This window comes from Schistocerca americana, chromosome 3, assembly GCF_021461395.2.
Source record: "Schistocerca americana isolate TAMUIC-IGC-003095 chromosome 3, iqSchAmer2.1, whole genome shotgun sequence".
NCBI classification, from domain to species: domain Eukaryota; kingdom Metazoa; phylum Arthropoda; class Insecta; order Orthoptera; family Acrididae; genus Schistocerca; species Schistocerca americana.
Genome location: NC_060121.1, coordinates 618,409,568 through 618,432,164, shown reverse-complemented (window position 1 = coordinate 618,432,164; position 22,597 = coordinate 618,409,568). Strand labels below are relative to the sequence as shown.

General features: G+C 46.4%; 1 protein-coding gene across 1 annotated transcript in view; it reads left to right on the top strand.

Moving 5' to 3' along the window:
- LOC124606257 (ATP-dependent translocase ABCB1-like) overlaps positions 1–22,597 on the top strand; it is a 74,486-nt gene that overhangs the window by 25,591 nt on the left and 26,298 nt on the right. The window contains exons 11-14 of the mRNA XM_047138234.1: positions 6,306–6,571; positions 8,626–8,730; positions 8,910–9,071; positions 17,464–17,667. Of these exons, the coding sequence (XP_046994190.1) occupies positions 6,306–6,571; positions 8,626–8,730; positions 8,910–9,071; positions 17,464–17,667 (737 nt within the window). The remainder of the gene's footprint in view (positions 1–6,305; positions 6,572–8,625; positions 8,731–8,909; positions 9,072–17,463; positions 17,668–22,597) is intronic.

The window sequence follows — 22,597 nt, the reverse complement described above, 5'->3', positions numbered from 1 at the left end:
GAATCATATGAGAAGATTCCCGCACGACGGGAGTTATCAGACACTCAATACGGAGTGGCAGTTGGAGCTAGACACATGGGAGATTCCATTTCGGAAATCGTCAGGGAATTCAATATCCCGAAATTCACAGTGTCAAGAGTGTGTCGAGAATATCAGATTTCAGCCATTACCTCTCACCAGGAACAATGCAGTGGCCGACGGCGTTTGTTTAACGACGGAGAGCAGCAGTGTTTGCGTAGAGTTGTCAGCGCTAACAGGAAAGCAACACTACCCGAAATATCCGCATAAATCAATGCGGGCCGTGTGTTGGGCCGGCCGAGGTGGCTGAGCGGTTCTAGGCGTTTCAGTCTGGAACCGCGCAACCACTACGGTCGCAGGTTCGAATCCTGCCTCGGGCATGGATGTGTGTGATGTCGTCAGGTTAGTTAGGTTTAAGTAGTTCTAATTTCTAGGGGACTGATGACCTCAGATGTTAAGTCCCATAGTGCTCAGAGCCATTCGAACGTGCGTTGAACATGTCTGTTAGGACAATGCGCGGAGAAATTTGGTATTAATGGGCTACAGCAGCAAAAGACCTTTGCTAACAGCACTTCGCCTGCATCGGCTCTCCTGGGCTCTGACGTTATCGGTTGCACCCTAGACGACTGAAAACCGTGGTCTGATCAGATGAGTCCCGATTTCAGTTGGTAAGAGCTGATGGTAGGATTCGAGTGTAGCGCAGACCGCATGAAGCCATGGACCCGAGTTGTCAACAAGGCACTGTGCAAGCCACTGGTGGCTCCATAATAAAGTGGGCCCAGTTTACAGGGAATTGACTGGGTTCTCTGGTCCAACTAAGTCGATCATTGACTGGAAATGGTTATGTTCTGCTGTTTGGAGACCATTTGCAGACATTCATGGACTTCATGTTCCCAAACGACGACGGAATGCACCATGTGACGGTCCATAGTAGTTCGCGATTGGCTTAAGAACATTTTGGACAATTCGAGCGGATGATTTCGCCTCATAGATTGCCCAACATGAATCCCATCGAACAATTACGGCACGCATTTGAGAGGTCAGTTCGTGCACACAAGCCTGCATCGGCAACACTTTTCCAATTATAGATGGTTGCAAAGGCAGCATGGCTCAGTAGTTCTGCTGGGTACTTCCAACGACTTGTTGAGTGCGTCCAACATCGATTTGGTGCATTATGCTGGGCAAAAGGAGGCCTGACATGCTATTAGGGGGATCACATGATTTTTGTCACATAAGTACATATCTCACGTTCACCCGTTTTCTAAGTCTTTGAGTAGAGTGTATCTCAAGCGGGATGTGGATACCAGCCCAGTACACACGTAGTTGGATGTGGGGAAACCGCCAATATAACAAGCGGGCTGGCTCGCTCCCCAGCCCCCGTCTTTACTCTGGGAGTGAGATTTACTACACCTTTTTTGCTTATTGTACAATATTTTAAGCACTGTTCTCTTGAAAATGTTCCCCGGTACTGGCAGTACACCTTTCCCATCGCTTCTTGCTTCTTGCTCTAGAGAGCCTCATGAAACGCATTTTCTGGGATGGCGCGCAGGTGTCTTGTTGCATTGTCCTGAGTCTGCTACCCGCGTCCGGATACCCAGGTTTAGGTTTTCCATGATTTCCCTAAATCGCTCAAGGCAAATTCCGGGATGGTTCCTTTGAAAGGGCGTGGCCGGTTTCCTTCTCCGTCTTTCCCCACTGTGAGCCTGTGCTCCGGCCTAAAGACCTTGTTGTCGACGTTACGTTAAGCATTAATCTCCTTCTCCTCCCTCCTCCTGACTCTGCTTCATGGTTTGGGGACGATGTACTTTCAACTTGGTTTTAAGTTTGGGAATCGGGATGAAGTCTATTCGGGTTTGGCCCGGAGAATACGGTGGATACGACACAACGGGAATGTGATGATTCGCTAGATAGCTGCGGACAGAAAATGACGCCGGAGCTGGCGCACTCTCACGATGCAATATCTAAGTCTGGTTTTCCCACAATTCAGGCCTCTTCCTGTGCACATTTCTCATGCGAGCTAGGATTCGCCATCAACTTCTAGACCAGCTAGACAATTTGCACGAAGGACAGCACGAGCTTTCTCGACATAGTTATCATCTGTTAATGTCGAAGATCGTCTAGGCTTGGGGCCGTCTCCGAGCAACATTCTGTCCTGCTGAAAACGGTTAAAGCACTCATTGCACTACGTGAGTATCATACAGTCCTTCTCGTATGTTTTGGTAAGCAAGTTTTGCCAAGTTTACAGCAAAATTTCACACAAGCATACGTTGTTCTTCAAGCTCTTTGATTGTCCGTTTGGAACTTATCTGACGAACAGATTGTGCACAAGCTTACTTCAGCAGCTGTGGCTTGCTTCTCAGCCGTTGTGGCCGAGCGGTTCTAGGCGCGTCAGTCCGGAATCGCGCTGCTGCTACGGTCGCATGTTCGAATCCTAGCTCGGGCATGTATGTATGTGCTGTCCTTAGGTTAGTTAGGTTTAAGTAGTTCTAAGTCTAGGGTACTGATGACCTCAGATGTTAAGTCGCATAGAGCTCAGAGTAATTTTTTTTTGTAGCTCGCTTGCTAACGGTCCAAATCACGGAAGACGTGATCTGGACTAATGATCACAGCGATACAAGGCAAACGGTGGTTTGCTGTCTCAACCTGCCTCCGCGTGGGCTCAGTAGCCACAGTGCTCGTCCCTCTTCCGGCTAGTGCGCTATTTCAAAAGTTCGATTTCTTTTCAGGCACACGTCGCATATTTAGAGGTAGACGTAGGTTTTCTACAAGTACTATGATGAAATACGCAACTTCGAATAACAGCTCTCTCCCGGTGTGTGCTTAAGAGACAACTTCTACCTACATGGTCAGTCACAATACCAGTGTTTTGTGAATGGTTCGAGATATCGAACCAGAGTTCATCGTAAGTGTCTAGAGCAACTGCTGAAGGAAATGACATACGTTGATAGCTTAGGCCTCGTTTTGGAGCAGTTAGCTCTGCACCAATCACACATCCGCTGAAGGATGCGCGTCGAAGAATTCAATCATTTTATTATAGTGGTCGACCGGCTGGAGATATGGCGTCTTTTGGGATCAGGGAAGTACTTTGGAGCCGGGATTGTGTGTTTTCGGTCAATGGAAGCTTTAGTAGGTTTGGTTAGGGGAATAACATTATTGAAATTTTTCTGAATCATTAAGTACGGATGAACATGGACGATTCAATGATAACAAAACTGGTCGAAGATGCGTGCCATATCGATTATTGTTCACAGAGAATATCGTTTAACATTTTACAGAACATGAAGCTATCCCCAGTTAGCTTTTTCCAGAAGTATCTCCATGGGCTAACAGCCCGGTAATCCAGATTACGTCTGTCCTGTGAAATAGGAAGTCTGACCCAGAGGAGGAAGTTACCTGCGTATCAGTTAGTATGAATAGATTTTCGTCCAATTCTGATCTGAATGACAAATGAATCTAAGCTTTCTTCATAAGGCTAATTCACTATGATGCCGGTAGGTCACACGCACAACGCCATTTTACTGGAAAGGCTTACAATCTACTCACTTACTTCCCTTCTAGAAACTCGAATAAATCACTTCGTTTAACCATACACTTTTCATTGATATTCTCATTGCCCGATCAGCAGTCTTCAGCCTATGTACGATTTTAGAAATATTTGAAAAATAATTTTCAAGAATGTAATAAAAGATTAAAACATATAAAATCTGCTCACAAATAAAGTGATATCCACAGTGGGATGCAGTATCAGTGGATCAGTATCGGCACTTGGGAAATATAAATGACAATTGAGTATATGGAAAGTGAATTAATTGGGCCTTCTTGAGGATCGTGTGGGTGGGATAGGAAAGGTACTTGGAAATGGGTGTTATCGGGGTTAAGCTCGAGAGGGATATCGAAACACAGGCTTGATTTATGGAAGGAACTGGACAGGGAGGTATCATAGTGACTGGAAGTTGGTTTGCTGGACAGTTAGAAAACGAAAGAAGAGGGGAGGGACAGCAGCAGCGGTCGGGAGAAGAGACATCCTGACAGTCCACTTAAATGCCTACTAAGGCAGTTCATATCAAGTAATATAATAATAGCTCCTGCAGCGTTATCTGCAGGAGTGACGAAAAACGTGTCCTTTCTTTACTGATCACCTAGAAGCTTCATTCAATCATAGATTAGTTTCGATAGTATTCTCTTCTAAAGGACATAATGAAGTCATATTGACGAGCTACGGTGAGCATTTGCCATCTCATATATAGTGCACGTCGTAAGTGCAATGCTTCTTGGTACGTAATTACAATCGCTCGCATCTACTTCGACCACAAGCAAATAATATTATTGAAACTAGTCGGTAACACTGCAGCTTCTAGGCGTCATATGTCTTCTTATTTCATATTGTTTGAGTTGTACCAGTTGCAAACACAGTCGTTTCAGAATTCAGGGTTAACGTAAACAATTCATTGGTTTTCAGACCTATATGTTTTATGTGTGCCCATCTGGCCACACGACAAACATCCGAATGGCAGTCATGACCGTTCCATACCTTATGTATTGACTTCTATCAATTGTCATCACAGCACCACTGATGCGGTCTGTGAGCTATTCCAGTGTTCCTGGCAGTGAGGGCCGGCCACTGTGGTCGAACGGTTCTAGGCGCTTCAGTCTGGTCACAGGTCGCAGGTTAGAATCCTGCCTAGGGGATGGATGTGTGTGGTGTCCTTAGGTTAGTTAGGTTTAAGTAGTTCTAAGTTCTAGGGGACTGATGACCTCAGATGTTGAGTCCCATAGTGCTCAGAGCCATTTGAACCATTTGGCAGTGAGGATACGTAAAGTAGGTCCTTAATATATCCCCAAAGGAAAAAAGTCACAAGATGTTAGGTCAAGCGGTCTGGTCACAGGTCGCAGGTTAGAATCCTGCCTAGGGGATGGATGTGTGTGGTGTCCTTAGGTTAGTTAGGTTTAAGTAGTTCTAAGTTCTAGGGGACTGATGACCTCAGATGTTGAGTCCCATAGTGCTCAGAGCCATTTGAACCATTTGGCAGTGAGGATACGTAAAGTAGGTCCTTAATATATCCCCAAAGGAAAAAAGTCACAAGATGTTAGGTCAAGCGGTCTGGGGCGACAAGGGAACACTGAGAATCACTTCACCACTTCGCCATGAACCAGAGTCGCGGAAGTTCGTCGTTTAGGTAGCGACGAACATCAGAGCTCGAATGAGTGAATGCCCCGTCTTGTTGGAAGATGAAATTCTCGGAATCAGCCAAAAAGTGTGGAAATAGCTGCAACTGCAAGATATCAAGGTAGGAGGTGCTCGTCATTGTCCTCTCACACAAGAAAGACAGCCATGCAGCCTCGTCTATGAGACTGCTCAGAAAACATTAGCCTTCAGCGAATAGCGTTCTTGCGTCCCAATTTCAGAGGGATTCCCAGTGCCCCACAGTCTCACACTGTGGTGGCTAACAGTCTCACACTGTGGTGGCTAACCATACCAGATAAATGGAAGGTATCGCCGCTGAACATCAGGTTGGAAGCGAAATGTTTATCATCGAGTGCTCCTTACATTGTGATGAAAATTGAAGGCGCTGGTCACAGTCTTCTGGCTTTGATTGTTGCACGAATTGTAGATTTACGGTCTGAAATGTAACAGTTGTCGCAAAATCTTCCCGGATTTTTCTGCGGTATTCCGTGATGTTTGGTTTATACCTCTTAAGACTTCAGTGATAATTCTCAAAATAGTAACAGTAGAAATGAATGTTTTTAATTGAATGCAAGTTCGTAGCTTGCAAGGACAGTTGAGTTTCTTGGAATGCATGTGAAACTCCACGGTCGTATCTGGCAGACTGGATCGACCGATACTTTTCTGTTAACACAGACAATCTGTGTCCCTAAATTGTCGATACCGAGCACAACGCTCTGTTTACATGGCGGTTCTTTTCAGTAATACCTTCTGACTACTTTGTTATAACAGGTACACATCTCGCAGGTTCCAATACACAAAAACTCTTCTCTTGCTTTGGCACCATTTTGTCAAGGCGCTGCACTCGTAACGCCAACTGTGGGTACAATGCAAGTCTGATGAGTTTACGTTTCTATTTATGCATCAATTATATTTCATCATGTACCACTTTGGAAGATATAGAACATTGAAACGAACGATTACCATACAGTAGCCCTGTAATTTCATTCGGAACTAAAGATTACAGAGGCATGCTCAAAATCTTTACCACCAGCAGCGACAGTTGTATCTCTCAGTTGTTACGAAATTACTGTGGTGTAGCTGGTATGCTCACATTTTACAGTGAAAGGACGCATAAAACCGGACCGAATGCTGAGCGTTCGCAGCGAGGCGTCAACGGTCGCCGATGAAGAGGACGAGGACCTGACGGAGGGACAGCGGCGACTGGCGGAGAGCTACCAGGAGGAGCCGGTCCAGGCCGCCACCATCATGAAGATCCTGCGCGTCAACCGGCCAGAATGGTGGCTGCTCATCGTCGCGACAGTCGCGTCAGTGGTCAGCGGGTTCGCTATGCCACTTTTCTCTGTGTTCTTCGGCAGTCTCATCGGGGTGAGCTGTTCTTCGTATACTACTTGGCGTTGCTTTAATTGTGTTGCAAAATGACACTTGTTACGAACAATTCCAATTTAAGAGCAAAAACGTCAGTAGGAAAAGTATAGTTTGTACAGTGATGGAGTTTTCACAGGTAGTTGGCAGAAATGCCGCACAAAACTATCGTACAATATACACGACCCAGTCACGTAAATGCCTTTGTTCAACGTCAACCTGCAATAACAACTCACGGACGGCAGGTGGCAGCACTAGCGGTGGTGGGTATATAAAACGCGACGGAGGGGACTCGAAAAACAGTGCAGTCGTTGTCGTAACGCGGAAATGGAACGACGTATCTGACGTCCAAAAGGCATGATAATTAGCTTTCAGCACAAGTGTGGAAGCATTTACGAAACGGCTAAGTTTGTAAACCGTTCGCTTGCCACTGGTTAAAATACACTGTGGACGGAAAAATGGCACTCTTCAAAACTGCAACCGAAACAACTCTGGTGCAGCATGACCGTAGATGACAGGCATGAGCGACAACTGCGGAGGTGTGTACGGTCGAACAGACGCGCAACTGTTGATTAACTGACTGCCCAGATGAACGAAGGAGCCTCTGCAGCAGGCGCCTGGCTCATCACCCGCGCTGACTGTGTTCATCGGCGACGAAGGCTAGAGTTGGCCACCAATACTGCAACTGGATGTCCACTGACAACAGCGACAGATTACCTTTTCAAGAGAATCACGTGTTACACTTCATCGGACAGACAGTCTTGGATTGTCGGACTGATCCAGTCTGGAAGAGGAAGTGTTGTGATCTGGGGAATATTTCTGTGGCTTTATGTTGGTGATCTCGTCATTTTGGAAGGTGAAATGGGTCAACAGAAGTATGCATCTAGCCTTGTGGACTATGTCCACTCGTACATGTACTTTGTTTTTTCTCTGCACGCTGGTATCCAGCAGCAGCACAATGCGATGTATCCCACGCCCGTAGTCTATTTTCGTGGTTCGAAGAGCACCAGCATCAGTTTACCGTACTGCCCTGGCCACCAGTCTCCCCAGGTTTACATCCAATCGAGAATCTGCGGGACCACCTCGATCGGGATTTTTGCGCCATAGATCCTCAACTGAGAAACTTTGCGCAGCTGACCACGGCAGTGGGTTCGGCATGGTACCCTCTAGAACTTCATTGAATCTCTTCGACAAATCGTCACATTAATGTGACTGGGCAGTGTATTTTTGTAGTAGCACCCTAGAACGTACCTACAGCACACACAACATGAGGTATGTCGAACAGATTGACCTCCTCCAGGCTAACCACCCTCTACTCTGTAAACATCGGCCGTGTGAAATCCAACTCATATTCTTCTAATATGCCGTCCTGCGAACCACAGATCAAGGCAGAGAGGTAGGTGCCGTGTCATGTGGTATCTGAAAAGCAGTTGGATCTGTACCGCACCATCACTGTTTAAATAAAACACGATCAAATGGGATATGATTGGAATTTGTGATTTGGTTGGGGATGTATTGGTTATATATACATCGATACAACTGTAACTTCGAAGGTGCCTCAGGAACTTAAGTTGGGGTCCTTACTACAAGACAATGCTTAGAATCTGGTTCTGAGCACTATGGGACCTAACTTCTGAGGTCATTAGTCCCCTAGAACCTATAACTACTTAAACCTAACTAACCTAAGGACATCACACACATCCATGCCCGAGGCAGGATTCGAACCTGCGACCGTAGCCGTAGCGGGGTTCCAGGCTGTAGCGCCTAGAACCGCTCGGCCACCCCGGCCGGCTGCTTAGAATCACCTCAGACTTTTTGCAGATGGTGCAGTAATGATGGATTGTCGGAAAAAGGTGCTCTGATATTTAGTCAGATTTTGATAAGATATCAAATGTGAAAAGATTGATATCTAACTTTAAATATTCAGAGACGCAAAATTGCACGCTCACACAGGACGTAAAACATTTTGTTGAACTTGTTTGCTAGTAACCTAGAGGTTTAGTACCTCGCATATTTCTTTTATGTGGTAAAGGAAGGTCGTAAATTTCTTTTTGCAGACTCTTGGGCAAGACGACCCTGAACAGATTCGCAGCGACACTAATTTCTTCTCCGTGCTCTTCGTCATCGTCGGCGTGATAATGGGACTAGTAACGTTCATTCAGGTATGTAAATAATCGTCTTTCGTAAGAACTATTTTACCGTTACAGACGCAAAATGTGTTTTACTGTCAAAGATGAACTGGTTTGCACCTGAAGCGCAGATGGCAGTAGAGGAAACACTAATATTGCTATAAATGAACCAGCACGGACCGAATAAATCACCGATATTTTTTCTTCTCTAGATGTACGTGTACGGAATCGCTGGAGAGAAGCTGACGATGCGCTTTCGAGGTCTGATGTTTTCGGCGATGCTGCGTCAGGAGGTGGCGTACTTCGACGACAAAAACAACAGCACCGGAGCGCTCTGCGCCAGGCTTTCCGGAGACGCCGCCACTATACAAGGGGTGAGTGCCGCAGTCACTGCCGCACACATGAGCGTTTTAAACGTTGAAAATTATTTTTTGTTATTGAGATACTTGTCTCTAGACTATTCTTGGGAAGAAACGAGGCTGCCAGCAAAAGAATATACAAAACAAGGAATCAGAGCGCCTGGCATACGTCACTGAAAAGTTCTGTTCTTAACCTGGTCACGATTTTAACTCGAGACAAAGAATTTACTCATAATATTCTCTCTATGGAGTAAAAGAATACCTTTTGATTACAGCAATAATAATAAGAACAAGGAAACAAAAAATATTTTAACTGATACCAAGTACACTAAATGTATTCGCAATTACGAGTATGGACCACCATTAGCTTAGAGCTGTCGAATAGAATGATGACGATTAAAACTTTTGCCGGCCCGGGACTAGAACCCGGATTTCCCGCTTATCACGAGCGATCGCCTTACGCTCTTTTTCTTTTTTTGCATTTGTTCGGTGCTGTTCGTTGCGTTTGGTCTCGGCGGACGTCACAATACATCCGTTCAAATTGATCGTAGATTCCTTTACTCAGTTTTTTATTACAGAGGGCGGGCAGCCCTCTGATCGAACACTCTGAGCTGCCAGGCACCATTTGGCTATCTATGCACAACTTTCGGCCAGACCCAAACTTCCATATGTTGTAAACCATGTGTCGGCAACCTGTAGTCCTACATCCATTATATATATTCCTGTACAGGTGAGACATTTCATTCGAAAGTAACTTGCCCGATGTCTGCGGATAAATGCGATATTGCAGTGCCTCTGACAGATGTTTCACTTCATATGGAAGTTTGGGTCTGGCAGTGAACCGTGCAGGTACAGCCAAATGATAAGGCGACCGCTTGCAGTAAGTGACAAATCCGGGTTCAAGTCTCGGTGTGACACAAATTTTCGTTGTCATTTCATTCTACAGTTGATGGTTGTCCATATTCGCAATTGCGAATACATTGAATGCATTCCCTGACGGCTGTAATCACCGCAGTACCTGTACCTTTGGACATGCATACATGCACGCATGCATGTCCAGAGGGACTTTGCATAGTAACTGAGAGCAACACAGGCACTGCAATATCGTACATATTTTCACTGACTCTAAAATTTATTTTTCATTCAGTAAAATGTTATAATGTTGGTAAAAATTAAATTTCTGACAGATAATGATAGCAACAATCAGAACGTATGCATCGAGTAGTCAGTTTTTGTCTTCTCTTAAGACATTCTCCCGAAATCTTTCTAATGTGGATACTAAAAAGGCCGTGTAGTTTACAGCATGGCTGACAAGAGATGCATGATCATAGACAGTTGTAGACTGGAACTGCGAAACGTTAAAATTAAAGAAAACAGGTAAAAAACATGACGTTAGAACACATGTTATTCGAAGGAATGGAAATTCTGACATTTTCAAATCATTTGTAAAGTCGATATAAAAAGCGTTTAAGAAATATAAAAATGAAAATTCAGGTAAAGATGTAAGTGCACTGCTCCATTACCAATGAATCGCTTAATCTTCACAGCATCACTTCACTTAATTTTGAGCGGTAACGTAGAATACAGTACTGACACCACTGACACACACAGAAATGAGACTCCTTGTACTTCACTTTAAGAAAATTGACCGTGGCTAATAAGTCCTTCTTTTCTTTCAGCACTTAAATTTTTTGGTAAATAGAAGGCGAGGAATAGTTCCTAGGATGGGAAGATCAGAACTGAGCAATATTTTGTTTTATTTCATTATTCTGCGCAATACTCAGTTAAATTCCAATCGTTTCAGTTTACATCACGTTGTAATGGCTCTTTCTGATCAGCAGCCTATCCTTTGGTTGTTACATTCACGCTGAAAATAGCTCAAATGAAGTAAAATGCACTATTGCTTCTTATTCGTAGGAAGCGGGGGACAAAGAGGCAATAACACGTTTACCACTGCGGTTAAACATGGTCAGCACACTGAGCTTTCCCTTGTCATTATCATATAAACTTTCACACTGTTTAATGTGCCGAAGGTACTTCGAAGTGCTAGGAGGCTTCACCGGTACTTCAAACCTACCTGAAGATATTAGCCATAACATGGTTAATGGTTTATAGGTTAAAAAATGTATGTATATCCAATTTTGGTACTTTCAAATTTTCCCATTTTCAGTCCTGCTGTGGCAGACATTGAACATATAAAATTTGTACAATACTGCGACACGATAGTTACAACTACACTCTAGCAGAAAGAAAAACGATGTGACGATGGAATTACCTAAACGGGACGGAAATCAGTAGGTGTACAGACAAGCAAATGATAACAGTTACAGGAAAACTGGATGATTTATTCAAGAGAAAGAGATTTACAAATTGCGTCAGTAACGCCTTGGCTCATGTCTAGTCCTTATGCAAACAGTTATTCAGCATGATATTGACTGACTGAGTTGTTGGATGTCCTCCTGAGGGACATCACGCCAAATTCTATCGAACTGGGAATGCCTGGAGTATTACGGGCAGGATCCTCCAACCAGCTCGGGCTATTGATGATCTAACCACCAATTGGACAGAATTTGGGACGATACCTCTCAGGAGGATATCCATCAGCTCTATCAATCAATGCCAAGCCGAATAACTGCATCCACATACTTACTTACTCAATTTGCAAAGCTCCTTCTCTTGAACAAATCATCCAGTTTTTCTGAAATTGTCAGCGTTTGCTTGTCCGTACATATACATCACATCTAACTACTTCCGTGGTGCGTCGTTTCTTTTTTGTCTTACAATGTAATAATATGATTTCGTAATTATTTAACTCTCCTGACGTAAGTAATATTCTGAGACCGTTGATCCTTACGGCACAACGTCTCAAGTCGTCAGTGATAATATGAGTATTAAGAATCAATTCTTCCTGCTGAAAACTACTGTTCGGTGCTGGTTAGTATTGATATTTGATATATGAGACAGAGCACTACCTTAAATGCGGCCCTTGGAAAGAGCAGAATAGACATGGTTTATCATTGTTTTCCTGCTCCCTATAATGAATGGGAACACTCATACGTCTGTCATATGGCTCATTGTGATGAGGATTGTTTAGTGCAGTGTTTTTTGTAGAAAGGAACGGAGACGGTGAGAGAACCTACTCCACTTTTCAATGCGCGCTGCCAGTGTCAACGTTCTTGACCCACGGAAGGATCACCATCAACGGTGTGAAATCCCATCGCTCCCAGAAATACTACGGAAACATTTAGAATTTAACTCATGGGATGGCTGGGATCAGAAAGACTGAACCACCCAATTTCCTCCTCTTTCCAGTGGTGAAAAATTTGTGATGAAAATGAGCAGATTTCGAATCGAGTACTTCTTAGTAGAGTCCCACCAGACAGACAAGGCTTAGCGACTTCGGCTACGAAGATGGGTTATCTGAATACTGCTTCCGAGTTTTTCCCGCACTTGTTCTCATTCCCAGGTATGACTTTGGCTCAAAACATGCAGTTGCTTTCCTCTATTCACTCACCATTTCTTCACATAGGAGACAGTGTTTGAAGTCCGTTGTCCCTCACGGCAGCACGTATTAGCGTACTATCTACTCCATTCAGGTATGTTGAATGTGTATCGTGTATGGCAGTGGACGATGTCTGTTCATGGGATAGATTTAAATGTCTCATTAAAATAGACTGATAGCTTGTGATTCATTACAGCATATTTTGTCTAATGCAGATACACTGTGTGATCAAAAGTATCCAGACACCTGACTGAAAATGACTTACAAGTCCGTGGCGTCATCGGTAACGCTGGAATTCAGTAGGGTGTTGGCCCACCCATATCTTGATGACAGCTTCCACTCTCGCAGGCATACGTTCAATCAGGTGCTGGAAGTTTTCTTGGCGAATGGCAGCCCATTCTCCACGGAGTGCTGCACTGAGCAGAGCTATCGATGTCGGTCGGTGAGACGTGGCACGAAGTCGGCGTTCCAAAACATCCCAGACGAGTTCTATAGGATTCAGATCAGGACTCTGTGCAAGCCAGTCCGTTACAGGAATATTTTTGTCGTGTAACCACTCCGTCATAGGAGTGTTAAAAGATGCAATCGCCATCCCTAAATCGCTCTTCAACAATGGGAAGCAAGAAGGTGCTTAAAACATCAATGCAGGCCTGTACTGTGATAGTGTCACGCAAAACAACAAGGGGTGCAAGCCTCCTCCCTGAAAAACACGACCACACCATAAAGCCACCGCCTCCGAATTTTAACGTTGGCACTATACACGCTGGCAGATGACGTTCACCGCGCATTCGCCATACCCACATCGTGCCATCGGATCGCCACATTGTGTACCGTGATTCTTCACTCCACAAAGCATTTTTCCACTGTTCAATAATCCAATGTTTACGCTCCTTACACCAAGCGAGGCGTCGTTTGGCATTTACCGGCGTGATGTGTGGCTTATGAGCAGCCGCTCGATCGTGAAATCCAAGTTTTCTGACCTCCCGCCTAATTGTCATAGTACTTGCAGTGGGTCTTGATGCAGTTTGGAAGTCCTGTTTGATGGTCTGGATAGATGTCTGCTTATCACATATTATGTGCTCTTCAGCTGTCGGCGGTCTCTGTCAGTCAACAGACGAGGTCAGCCTGTACACTTTTGTGCTGTTCGTGTCCCTTCACGCTTCCTCTTCACTATCATATCGGAAACAGTAGACCTAGGGATGTTTAGGAGTGTGGAAATCTCGCATACAGACGTATGACACAAGTGACACCCAATCTCCTGACCACGTTCGAAGTCCGTGAGTTCCCCGGAGCGCCACATTCTGCTCTCTTACGGTGTGTAATGACTATAGAGGTCGCTGATATCGAGTACCTGGCAGTAGGTGGCAGCCTAATGCACCTAATATTTGGGGGCGTCTGTATACTTTTGATCACATAGTGTATCCATTTCAACATGAAGTTTCAACAGAGAGCTTGCAATACTTTTCAGCTACATATTCATCCAAGTTCATACACTCATGGAAATTGAAATAAGAACACCGTGAATTCATTGTCCCAGGAAGGGGAAACTTTATTGACACATTCCTGGGGTCAGATACATCACATGATCACACTGACAGAACCACAGGCACATAGACACAGGCAACAGATCATGCACAATGTCGGCACTAGTACAGTGTATATCCACCTTTCGCAGCAATGCAGGCTGCTATTCTCCCATGGAGACGATCGTAGAGATGCTGGATGTAGTCCTGTGGAACGGCTTGCCATGCCATTTCCACCTGGCGCCTCAGTTGGACCAGCGTTCGTGCTGGACGTGCAAACCGCGTGAGACGACGCTTCATCCAGTCCCAAACATGCTCAATGGGGGACAGATCCGGAGATCTTGCTGGCCAGGGTAGTTGACTTACACCTTCTAGAGCACGTTGGGTGGCACGGGATACATGCGGACGTGCATTGTCCTGTTGGAACAGCAAGTTCCCTTGCCGGTCTAGGAATGGTAGAACGATGGGCTCGATGACGGTTTGGATGTACCGTGCACTATTCAGTGTCCCGTCGACGATCACCAGTGGTGTACGGCCAGTGTAGGAGATCGCTCCCCACACCATGATGCCGGGTGTTGGCCCTGTGTGCCTCGGTCGTATGCAGTTCTGATTGTGGCGCTCACCTGCACGGCGCCAAACACGCATACGACCATCATTGGCACCAAGGCAGAAGCGACTCTCATCGCTGAAGACGACACGTCTCCATTCGTCCCTCCATTCACGCCTGTCGCGACACCACTGGAGGCGGGCTACACGATGTTGGGGCGTGAGCGGAAGACGGCCTAACGGTGTGCGGGACCGTAGTCCAGCTTCATGGAGACGATTGCGAATGGTCCTCGCCGATACCCCAGGAGCAACAGTGTCCCTAATTTGCTGGGAAGTGGCGGTGCGGTCCCCTACGGCACTGCGTAGGATCCTACGGTCTTGGCGTGCATCCGTGCGTCGCTGCGGTCCGGTCCCAGGTCGACGGGCACGTGCACCTTCCGCCGACCACTGGCGACAACATCGATGTACTGTGGAGACCTCACGCCCCACGTGTTGAGCAATTCGGCGGTACGTCCACCCGGCCTCCCGCATGCCCACTATACGCCCTCGCTCAAAGTCCGTCAACTGCACATACGGTTCACGTCCACGCTGTCGCGGCATGCTACCAGTGTTAAAGACTGCGATGGAGCTCCGTATGCCACGGCAAACTGGCTGCCACTGACGGCGGCGGTGCACAAATGCTGCGCAGCTAGCGCCATTCGACGGCCAACACCGCGGTTCCTGGTGTGTCCGCTGTGCCGTGCGTGTGATCATTGCTTGTACAGCCCTCTCGCAGTGTCCGGAGCAAGTATGGTGGGTCTGACACACCAGTGTGTATATATCATTGTGTATATATCATTGTCGAAAATGCTCGAGAATGATCAAGTTACTCGATAGCAGCAAGATCTGATAGATAATGGACCCAAGAAATAGTTCAAAGCGATTGTATTTAGCAGTATTAATCGTGCGTAACGAAGTATCAAGTTGTTATATGGAAATAAAGTATGAAAACTGTTATACAGAAATAAAGTATGCCACGGAACATATCAAGAAATAGTTTCTGAACTTGAGGAGCGCGTGAATTGTAAGATGTGTTTCTGTTTAATGAAAAATTGCTAGAGGATTTCAGTTAACAATGCAACACATTTTTTCTCCGCAGATTTTGGTTGAAAAAATGCGGAATTTATCGTTCCCGCTTCTGCCCCTATTGTCTCATGAAGTTTCGGTAGGTGGTGGCGCTATACGTAGCCTTTACAATAACGTCTGTATCGGAAGTGCGCTCCAAGCAGAGAGCTGTGACTGAATTTCTTTTGGCGGAAAATCAGAGCATATCAGGTATTCATACGCGCTTGCAGAATGTCTACAGAGACATGACAGATAGCAAAATCACGGTGAGTTTTTGGGCGAAGCGTCTGTCATCATCGCAACAAGGTCGCACAAACTTGTCCGATATCCCGACGACAGTTTCATTTCCGATCTCTCCACATTTTTCCTGCAGATATTTTGCTTCCATAGTTACGAACAACTACACACTGATCGACCAGAGTATTACGACCACCGACCTAGTATCGATATAAACCCGTGCAGGTGACAGAAGAGTCATCTGGCGAGGAGTGATTGCTAGTCGTACGCACGGTGCACGTAGTATCAGTGCTGTCGGCGTGTAGAAAGGGCAATGCGAGATTTATCTTTGACCGAGGCAGATTGTGATGGCCCGGAAGTTCGACACGAGCATTCGGAAACTGCACAATTTGTCGAGTCGGGTGTTCAAGGAGTGCTATGGTGAGTGTCTTCAACACGTGGCGAAACCAAGGTGAGACCACGCCCAGATGCCGTGGCGTTGGGCGGCCACCCCTCGTTACAGATGACGGACGTCGTAGGTTGGGCAGACTGATAAAACGGGACAGGCGGCGAACTGTGGCAGAACTAAAATCAGCCTTTGATTCTGGGCAGAGCAGAGGTGTGTCTGAACACACAGTGTACCGAACACCCCTAACGATGGGCCTCCGCAGCCAACGACTCGTGTGTGTGCCAATGTTAACACCACGACATCGGCAGCTACTACTGAAGTGGGCAGGTGACAATCGGCGCTGGACGTTGGCACAGTGGAAAACCGTTGCATAGTCTGATGATGCCCGATACCTTCTTCATAAGGCCGAATGTTGAGCGCGAATTCGTCGTCTTCCAGGGGAACAGCTCCCTGATACCTATACTGTGGGACTGAGACAAGCTGGCGGCGGTTCCATTATGCTCTGGTGAACATTCATCTGGGATCCATGGGTCCAGTTGAGTTCGTGCAATGCACCATGACGGAGTGTCGCGTACTGGTTGCAGACCACGTACACCCCTTCATGGCGATCATGTTTACCGAAGGTAATGGCATTTTGCAGTAAAATAATGCGCTACGTTACAAGGCCAGGAGTGTGATGGAGTGGTTCGAGGAACATAGAGGCGAGTTCCAGTTGATGTGCTGGCACCCCATCTCCCACAGATCTGGAATCCTATCGAACACGTCTGGGATGTGACTGAAAGTGGCGTCGGACCTCATCAGCACTCTTGCTGGAAATTGCGGGAATTAGGTGACTTGTGTTTTCAGATGTTGTGCCAACTCCCTCCAGCGACTCAGTGTTTCCATGCAACGACGCGCCCCGCGGTTATACGTGCCAAAGATGGATATACAGGCTATTAGGTAGGTGGTCATAATGTTCTGACTGATAGTGTATATCCACATACGCTACATCGTATAAGCATCCACAGAAAGCAGACTAGGTCAGGGTAGAGCATAGGTCAGTGGTAAGGTATGCTTCATAGACAAAGTGCCGGATGAGCTGAACCCTGTGTTTTTTTACTGGTGCAGGCGACTGGGCAGCGCATCGGCACCATCACGCAGTCGCTGGGCACGCTGGTGCTGTCCGTGGCGCTGTCGCTGTACTACGAATGGCGGCTGGGCCTGCTCGTGCTGGCGTTCGTGCCGCCGCTCTTCGCCGTCTTCTTCATCCAGGGGAAGCTACAGCGCGGCGAGTTCCTGGGAAACGCCTCGTCCGTGGAGAAGGCCACCAAGGTAGGCCACTGCTCGCGGCTGCAACAGTCTTGCCGAAGGTGGGACAGCTTGTTGGTGAGATTATGTGCGTCAAGGCGGCTCTAACTGGAGTCATTTCATCTCATCGTAGTGAACACTGCTTACTTCTTATTTTACATATTTTAGTGAAAGTAATATTACTGGCTGAGCCTGCCCGGTTAACCGTGCTGTCTAACGCACTGCTTTCCGGGCAGAAAGGCGTGCCGGTCCCCGGCACGAATCCGCCCAGCAGATTAGTGTCGAGATCCGATGTGCCGGCCAGTATGTGGGTGGTTTTTAAGTCGGTTTTCCATCTGCCTCGGCGAATGCGAGCTGGTTCCCCTAATTTCGCCTCAGTTACACTATGTAGGCGTATGCTGTGCAAACACTGTCTCCACGTATGCGTACACCAATTACTCTACCACCCAAACATTTGGATTTACACTCGTCTGGTGTGAGACGTTCCCGGGGGGCACCACAGGGGGCCGAACCGCACAATTAACCTGGGTTCGGTGTGGGGTGGCGGAGGCTGAGTGGACTGCTGTAGCCTGTTGGGGGTTGTGTACCACAGAGGCTACGGCGGGGACGAAGCCTCTCCGTCGTTTCTAGGTTCCCAGTTCAATAGATTTTACATAACAACTGACGTCCCTATTGACGATATTTTCTATTACGTTGATTTGAAAATGAATAATTAACCATTTTAACTTTGGTAGCTTCATTTGGAAATAAAAGTAGACAGGTAAACTTCGAAATAAATTCGATGAAAAAATTACTTTACCTGAAGAATACTGAAATTAGTATTATTTGTGTAAAACTATGAGAAATACAAAACAATAATTCTAAATTTGTTTCTATCGTATAATAAATGTACGATGTGTATAGCGTAATCCTTTTCTTAATAGTATTGGCAAGCTCTGTGCGTAGATGAGCCACTGATCGTCTTTCGCTACACAAATTCATTACAAACTCTTCAACAATTACACTCCTGGAAATGGAAAAAAGAGCACATTGACACCGGTGTGTCAGACCCACCATACTTGCTCCGGACACTGCGAGAGGGCTGTACAAGCAATGATCACACGCACGGCACAGCGGACACACCAGGAACCGCGGTGTTGGCCGTCGAATGGCGCTAGCTGCGCAGCATTTGTGCACCGCCGCCGTCAGTGTCAGCCAGTTTGCCGTGGCATACGGAGCTCCATCGCAGTCTTTAACACTGGTAGCATGCCGCGACAGCGTGGACGTGAACCGTATGTTCAGTTGACGGACTTTGAGCGAGGGCGTATAGTGGGCATGCGGGAGGCAGGGTGGACGTACCGCCGAATTGCTCAACACGTGGGGCGTGAGGTCTCCACAGTACATCGATGTTGTCGCCAGTGGTCGGCGGAAGGTGCACGTGCCCGTCGACCTGGGACCGGACCGCAGCGACGCACGGATGCACGCCAAGACCGTAGGATCCTACGCAGTGCCGTAGGGGACCGCACCGCCACTTCCCAGCAAATTAGGGACACTGTTGCTCCTGGGGTATCGGCGAGGACCATTCGCAACCGTCTCCATGAAGCTGGGCTACAGTCCCGCACACCGTTAGGCCGTCTTCCGTTCACGCCCCAACATCGTGCAGCCCGCCTCCAGTGGTGTCGCGACAGGCGTGAATGGAGGGACGAATGGAGACGTGTCGTCTTCAGCGATGAGAGTCGCTTCTGCCTTGGTGCCAATGATGGTCGTATGCGTGTTTGGCGCCGTGCAGGTGAGCGCCAAAATCAGGACTGCATACGACCGAGGCACACAGGGCCAACACCCGGCATCATGGTGTGGGGAGCGATCTCCTACACTGGCCGTACACCACTGGTGATCGTCGAGGGGACACTGAATAGTGCACGGTACATCCAAACCGTCATCGAACCCATCGTTCTACCATTCCTAGACCGGCAAGGGAACTTGCTGTTCCAACAGGACAATGCACGTCCGCATGTATCCCGTGCCACCCAACGTGCTCTAGAAGGTGTAAGTCAACTACCCTGGCCAGCAAGATCTCCGGATCTGTCCCCCATTGAGCATGTTTGGGACTGGATGAAGCGTCGTCTCACGCGGTCTGCACGTCCAGCACGAACGCTGGTCCAACTGAGGTGCCAGGTGGAAATGGCATGGCAAGCCGTTCCACAGGACTACATCCAGCATCTCTACGATCGTCTCCATGGGAGAATAGCAGCTTGCATTGCTGCGAAAGGTGGATATACACTGTACTAGTGCCGACATTGTGCATGCTCTGTTGCCTGTGTCTATGTGCCTGTGGTTCTGTCAGTGTGATCATGTGATGTATCTGACCCCAGGAATGTGTCAATAAAGTTTCCCCTTCCTGGGACAATGAATTCACGGTGTTCTTATTTCAATTTCCAGGAGTGTATATGAGCAGCTGCCAAATACCAAGGGTATGGTGATAGTGCAGAGTGATAGCTCTTCTTAAACCAGAACTTTAGGATAATTAGCCTTTTAAGACATCCTTACAAACTGGTAGAAGACACGATTACTAACAGAGTTCTACGTATTCTACTTATAAGTGACTCTCTAGATATACATTGGAATGGTTACGACGCGGAAACAACTTTATACAGTTCCTAGAGGATGCATTTGGAACTCAATATCTTTCTTTTGTGGCTTTCTTGTCTCTGAGAGCACCATACGACAAAGTACAGAACCGATTACTTTACGCCGGCCGCAGTGGCCGTGCGGTTCTGGCGCTGCAGTCCGGAACCGCGGGACTGCTGCGGTCGCAGGTTCGAATCCTGCCTCAGACATGGGTGTGTGTGATGTCCTTAGGTTAGTTAGGTTTAAGTAGTTCTAAGTTCTAGGGGACTTATGACCTAAGATGTTGAGTCCCATAGTGCTCAGAGCCATTTTTTGATTACTTTACGTCAAATATTGCAACCTGCTAATGGACCTCCAATGCACTGATTTTATCAGAATACTTCGGCAAAATAGTATGCTTTTAGTTGACTTCCAGGCATATCGTATTCATGGGAGCGTACCCCCTAAAAAGCTGCCCCAAGGAGGTAATATAGCTCAATTTCTCATCAATATCTACACTAACAACCAACTGCTGACTCCAAATACAAGAAGATTCCTGTCTAAAAAGGACAGTTCTAGCTTCATAGAGCGGAAAATATACGCTGTGGAGAGGAATCTGACAACTGTGCTCAGAAAGCTCTCAGATTTCTGTAATGGGAACCAGCTAAGTCCAAACTCTTCTAAAAGAGAAGCCTGTAGCTAGTTGTGACCTACATGCAGTACCACCAGGATCGTAATTACAGAACTGCAATGCCCCAGACACTGGGAACCAAGCCTCACAGTACTCGCACCTTAAAACATCGTTACAATAAAGACAAAATGGAATATTTCTACACGAAACAAAATCGGATTCATATCCTTCTACAATCCGCGAATAATCAACAGCACTGCATTTTTCTAGAGAGGAATATGCGTCTTCAGTCTTCTGCAGATCACCTTATACTAGACACGTGTATGCAAGGTCCAATCAAACACGTAGACTGATTAAGTCTCAAGCCTTCTCCTACATATAAACTTTATTACCTAACTGAAAGAATGTTCGCAGATAAATGGACGTAAATGTGAGGTTGAAAGGTGAGGCTTAAAAGTGGTGAGGCTTATAATTGCATCCACATATGCCTGCGGCACAGTGGACGACGTCCAGGGAGAGCTTCATACGGCTTTCCGCGCATCCCGACAAGGTGAGGATTCGAAGGGTGCAAGAACAAAACAGTTCATCTGTGCAGATGGATAGCAACAGCTTGTTTTCCCTGGAAAACAACGAAACCCGGTTGGTACGGAAGTCATTAAATACATTACGATTCGGAGTTGAAAGTTTCACGGACAATACGAAGAGAAATTGGGATTTAATGTTGATGACACGCACTGTGAATGTGGACAAGAGCGAATTATAAGCGAGATGCTTCAGTGAATAATCATAACGTACAACTAGCCTTGTAGCCTGCGAATTTCTGATCAAATGTCATATGAAAATACAATTCACCACATATATTTTCCCAATCTTAGTTCTCTATTTGACTGTTTGTGTGTTTTTATGTTTCTGACTCGATAACGAGAAGCAAGTAATGAGTTTATGTCAACCGATAAGTAAGCCGTGTGGAGTATCTATATCGATGACTTTGTTTGAAGTTAACAGCAAGAGCTATGAGCAGCGAAAGGAGATCATATTTGGGGAGTTTTTGGTTTGATGTTTGTATACTGTAGTGTTCGGGAGAGCACAAGAAAAGGTCTACTTACTACGAATCAGCGTAAAAATCTCCCGAACACATGTCAAGTACGGTGATTCACTCGTTGTCAGCTAATTTTCATAGTGAACTGCAGTTAAATTTTTTTTTTTTTTTTTTGTGAACAAACACCAGCGTGTCAAGTGGCTACCTGTGAAGATTCGTCAGATAATGCCGAACGAGGAGTTGCAGAGAGGACCGGAGTTAAAATTCCAATTCGACGATCCAGATTTAGGGTTCCCCTAAAGCGCATAAGGCGAATGTAAGAACAGCTGCTTTGGAAAGTACGCTACTGAGCTGGTCTCCCGATCCTTGCCCATTCTGTGTTTGTTGAGTAGAGGCTAAACCTCAGTTCTTCTTCCTCCTCTTGTCAGGTTAACGATAGTTGCTCTGCAGTTATCTGTCTCCATTAACAAACAAACAGTGATCGCAAAAGAAAACACGGTATGCGATAGCAGGACTCTCACAAAAACTGCACAGGATTATAGACTGGCTGTTGTAGTACATTTGACAGTTATACATACGGAAATGGACTAGCACAGCTGTGGTCTTGCAGCACTTGAAACTTTACCTGAACGATAGACAGCTAGTTCTATGTCAGTAGCTGGGTCGACGTAAGCGAGCAATATCGCAATCGAAATCAC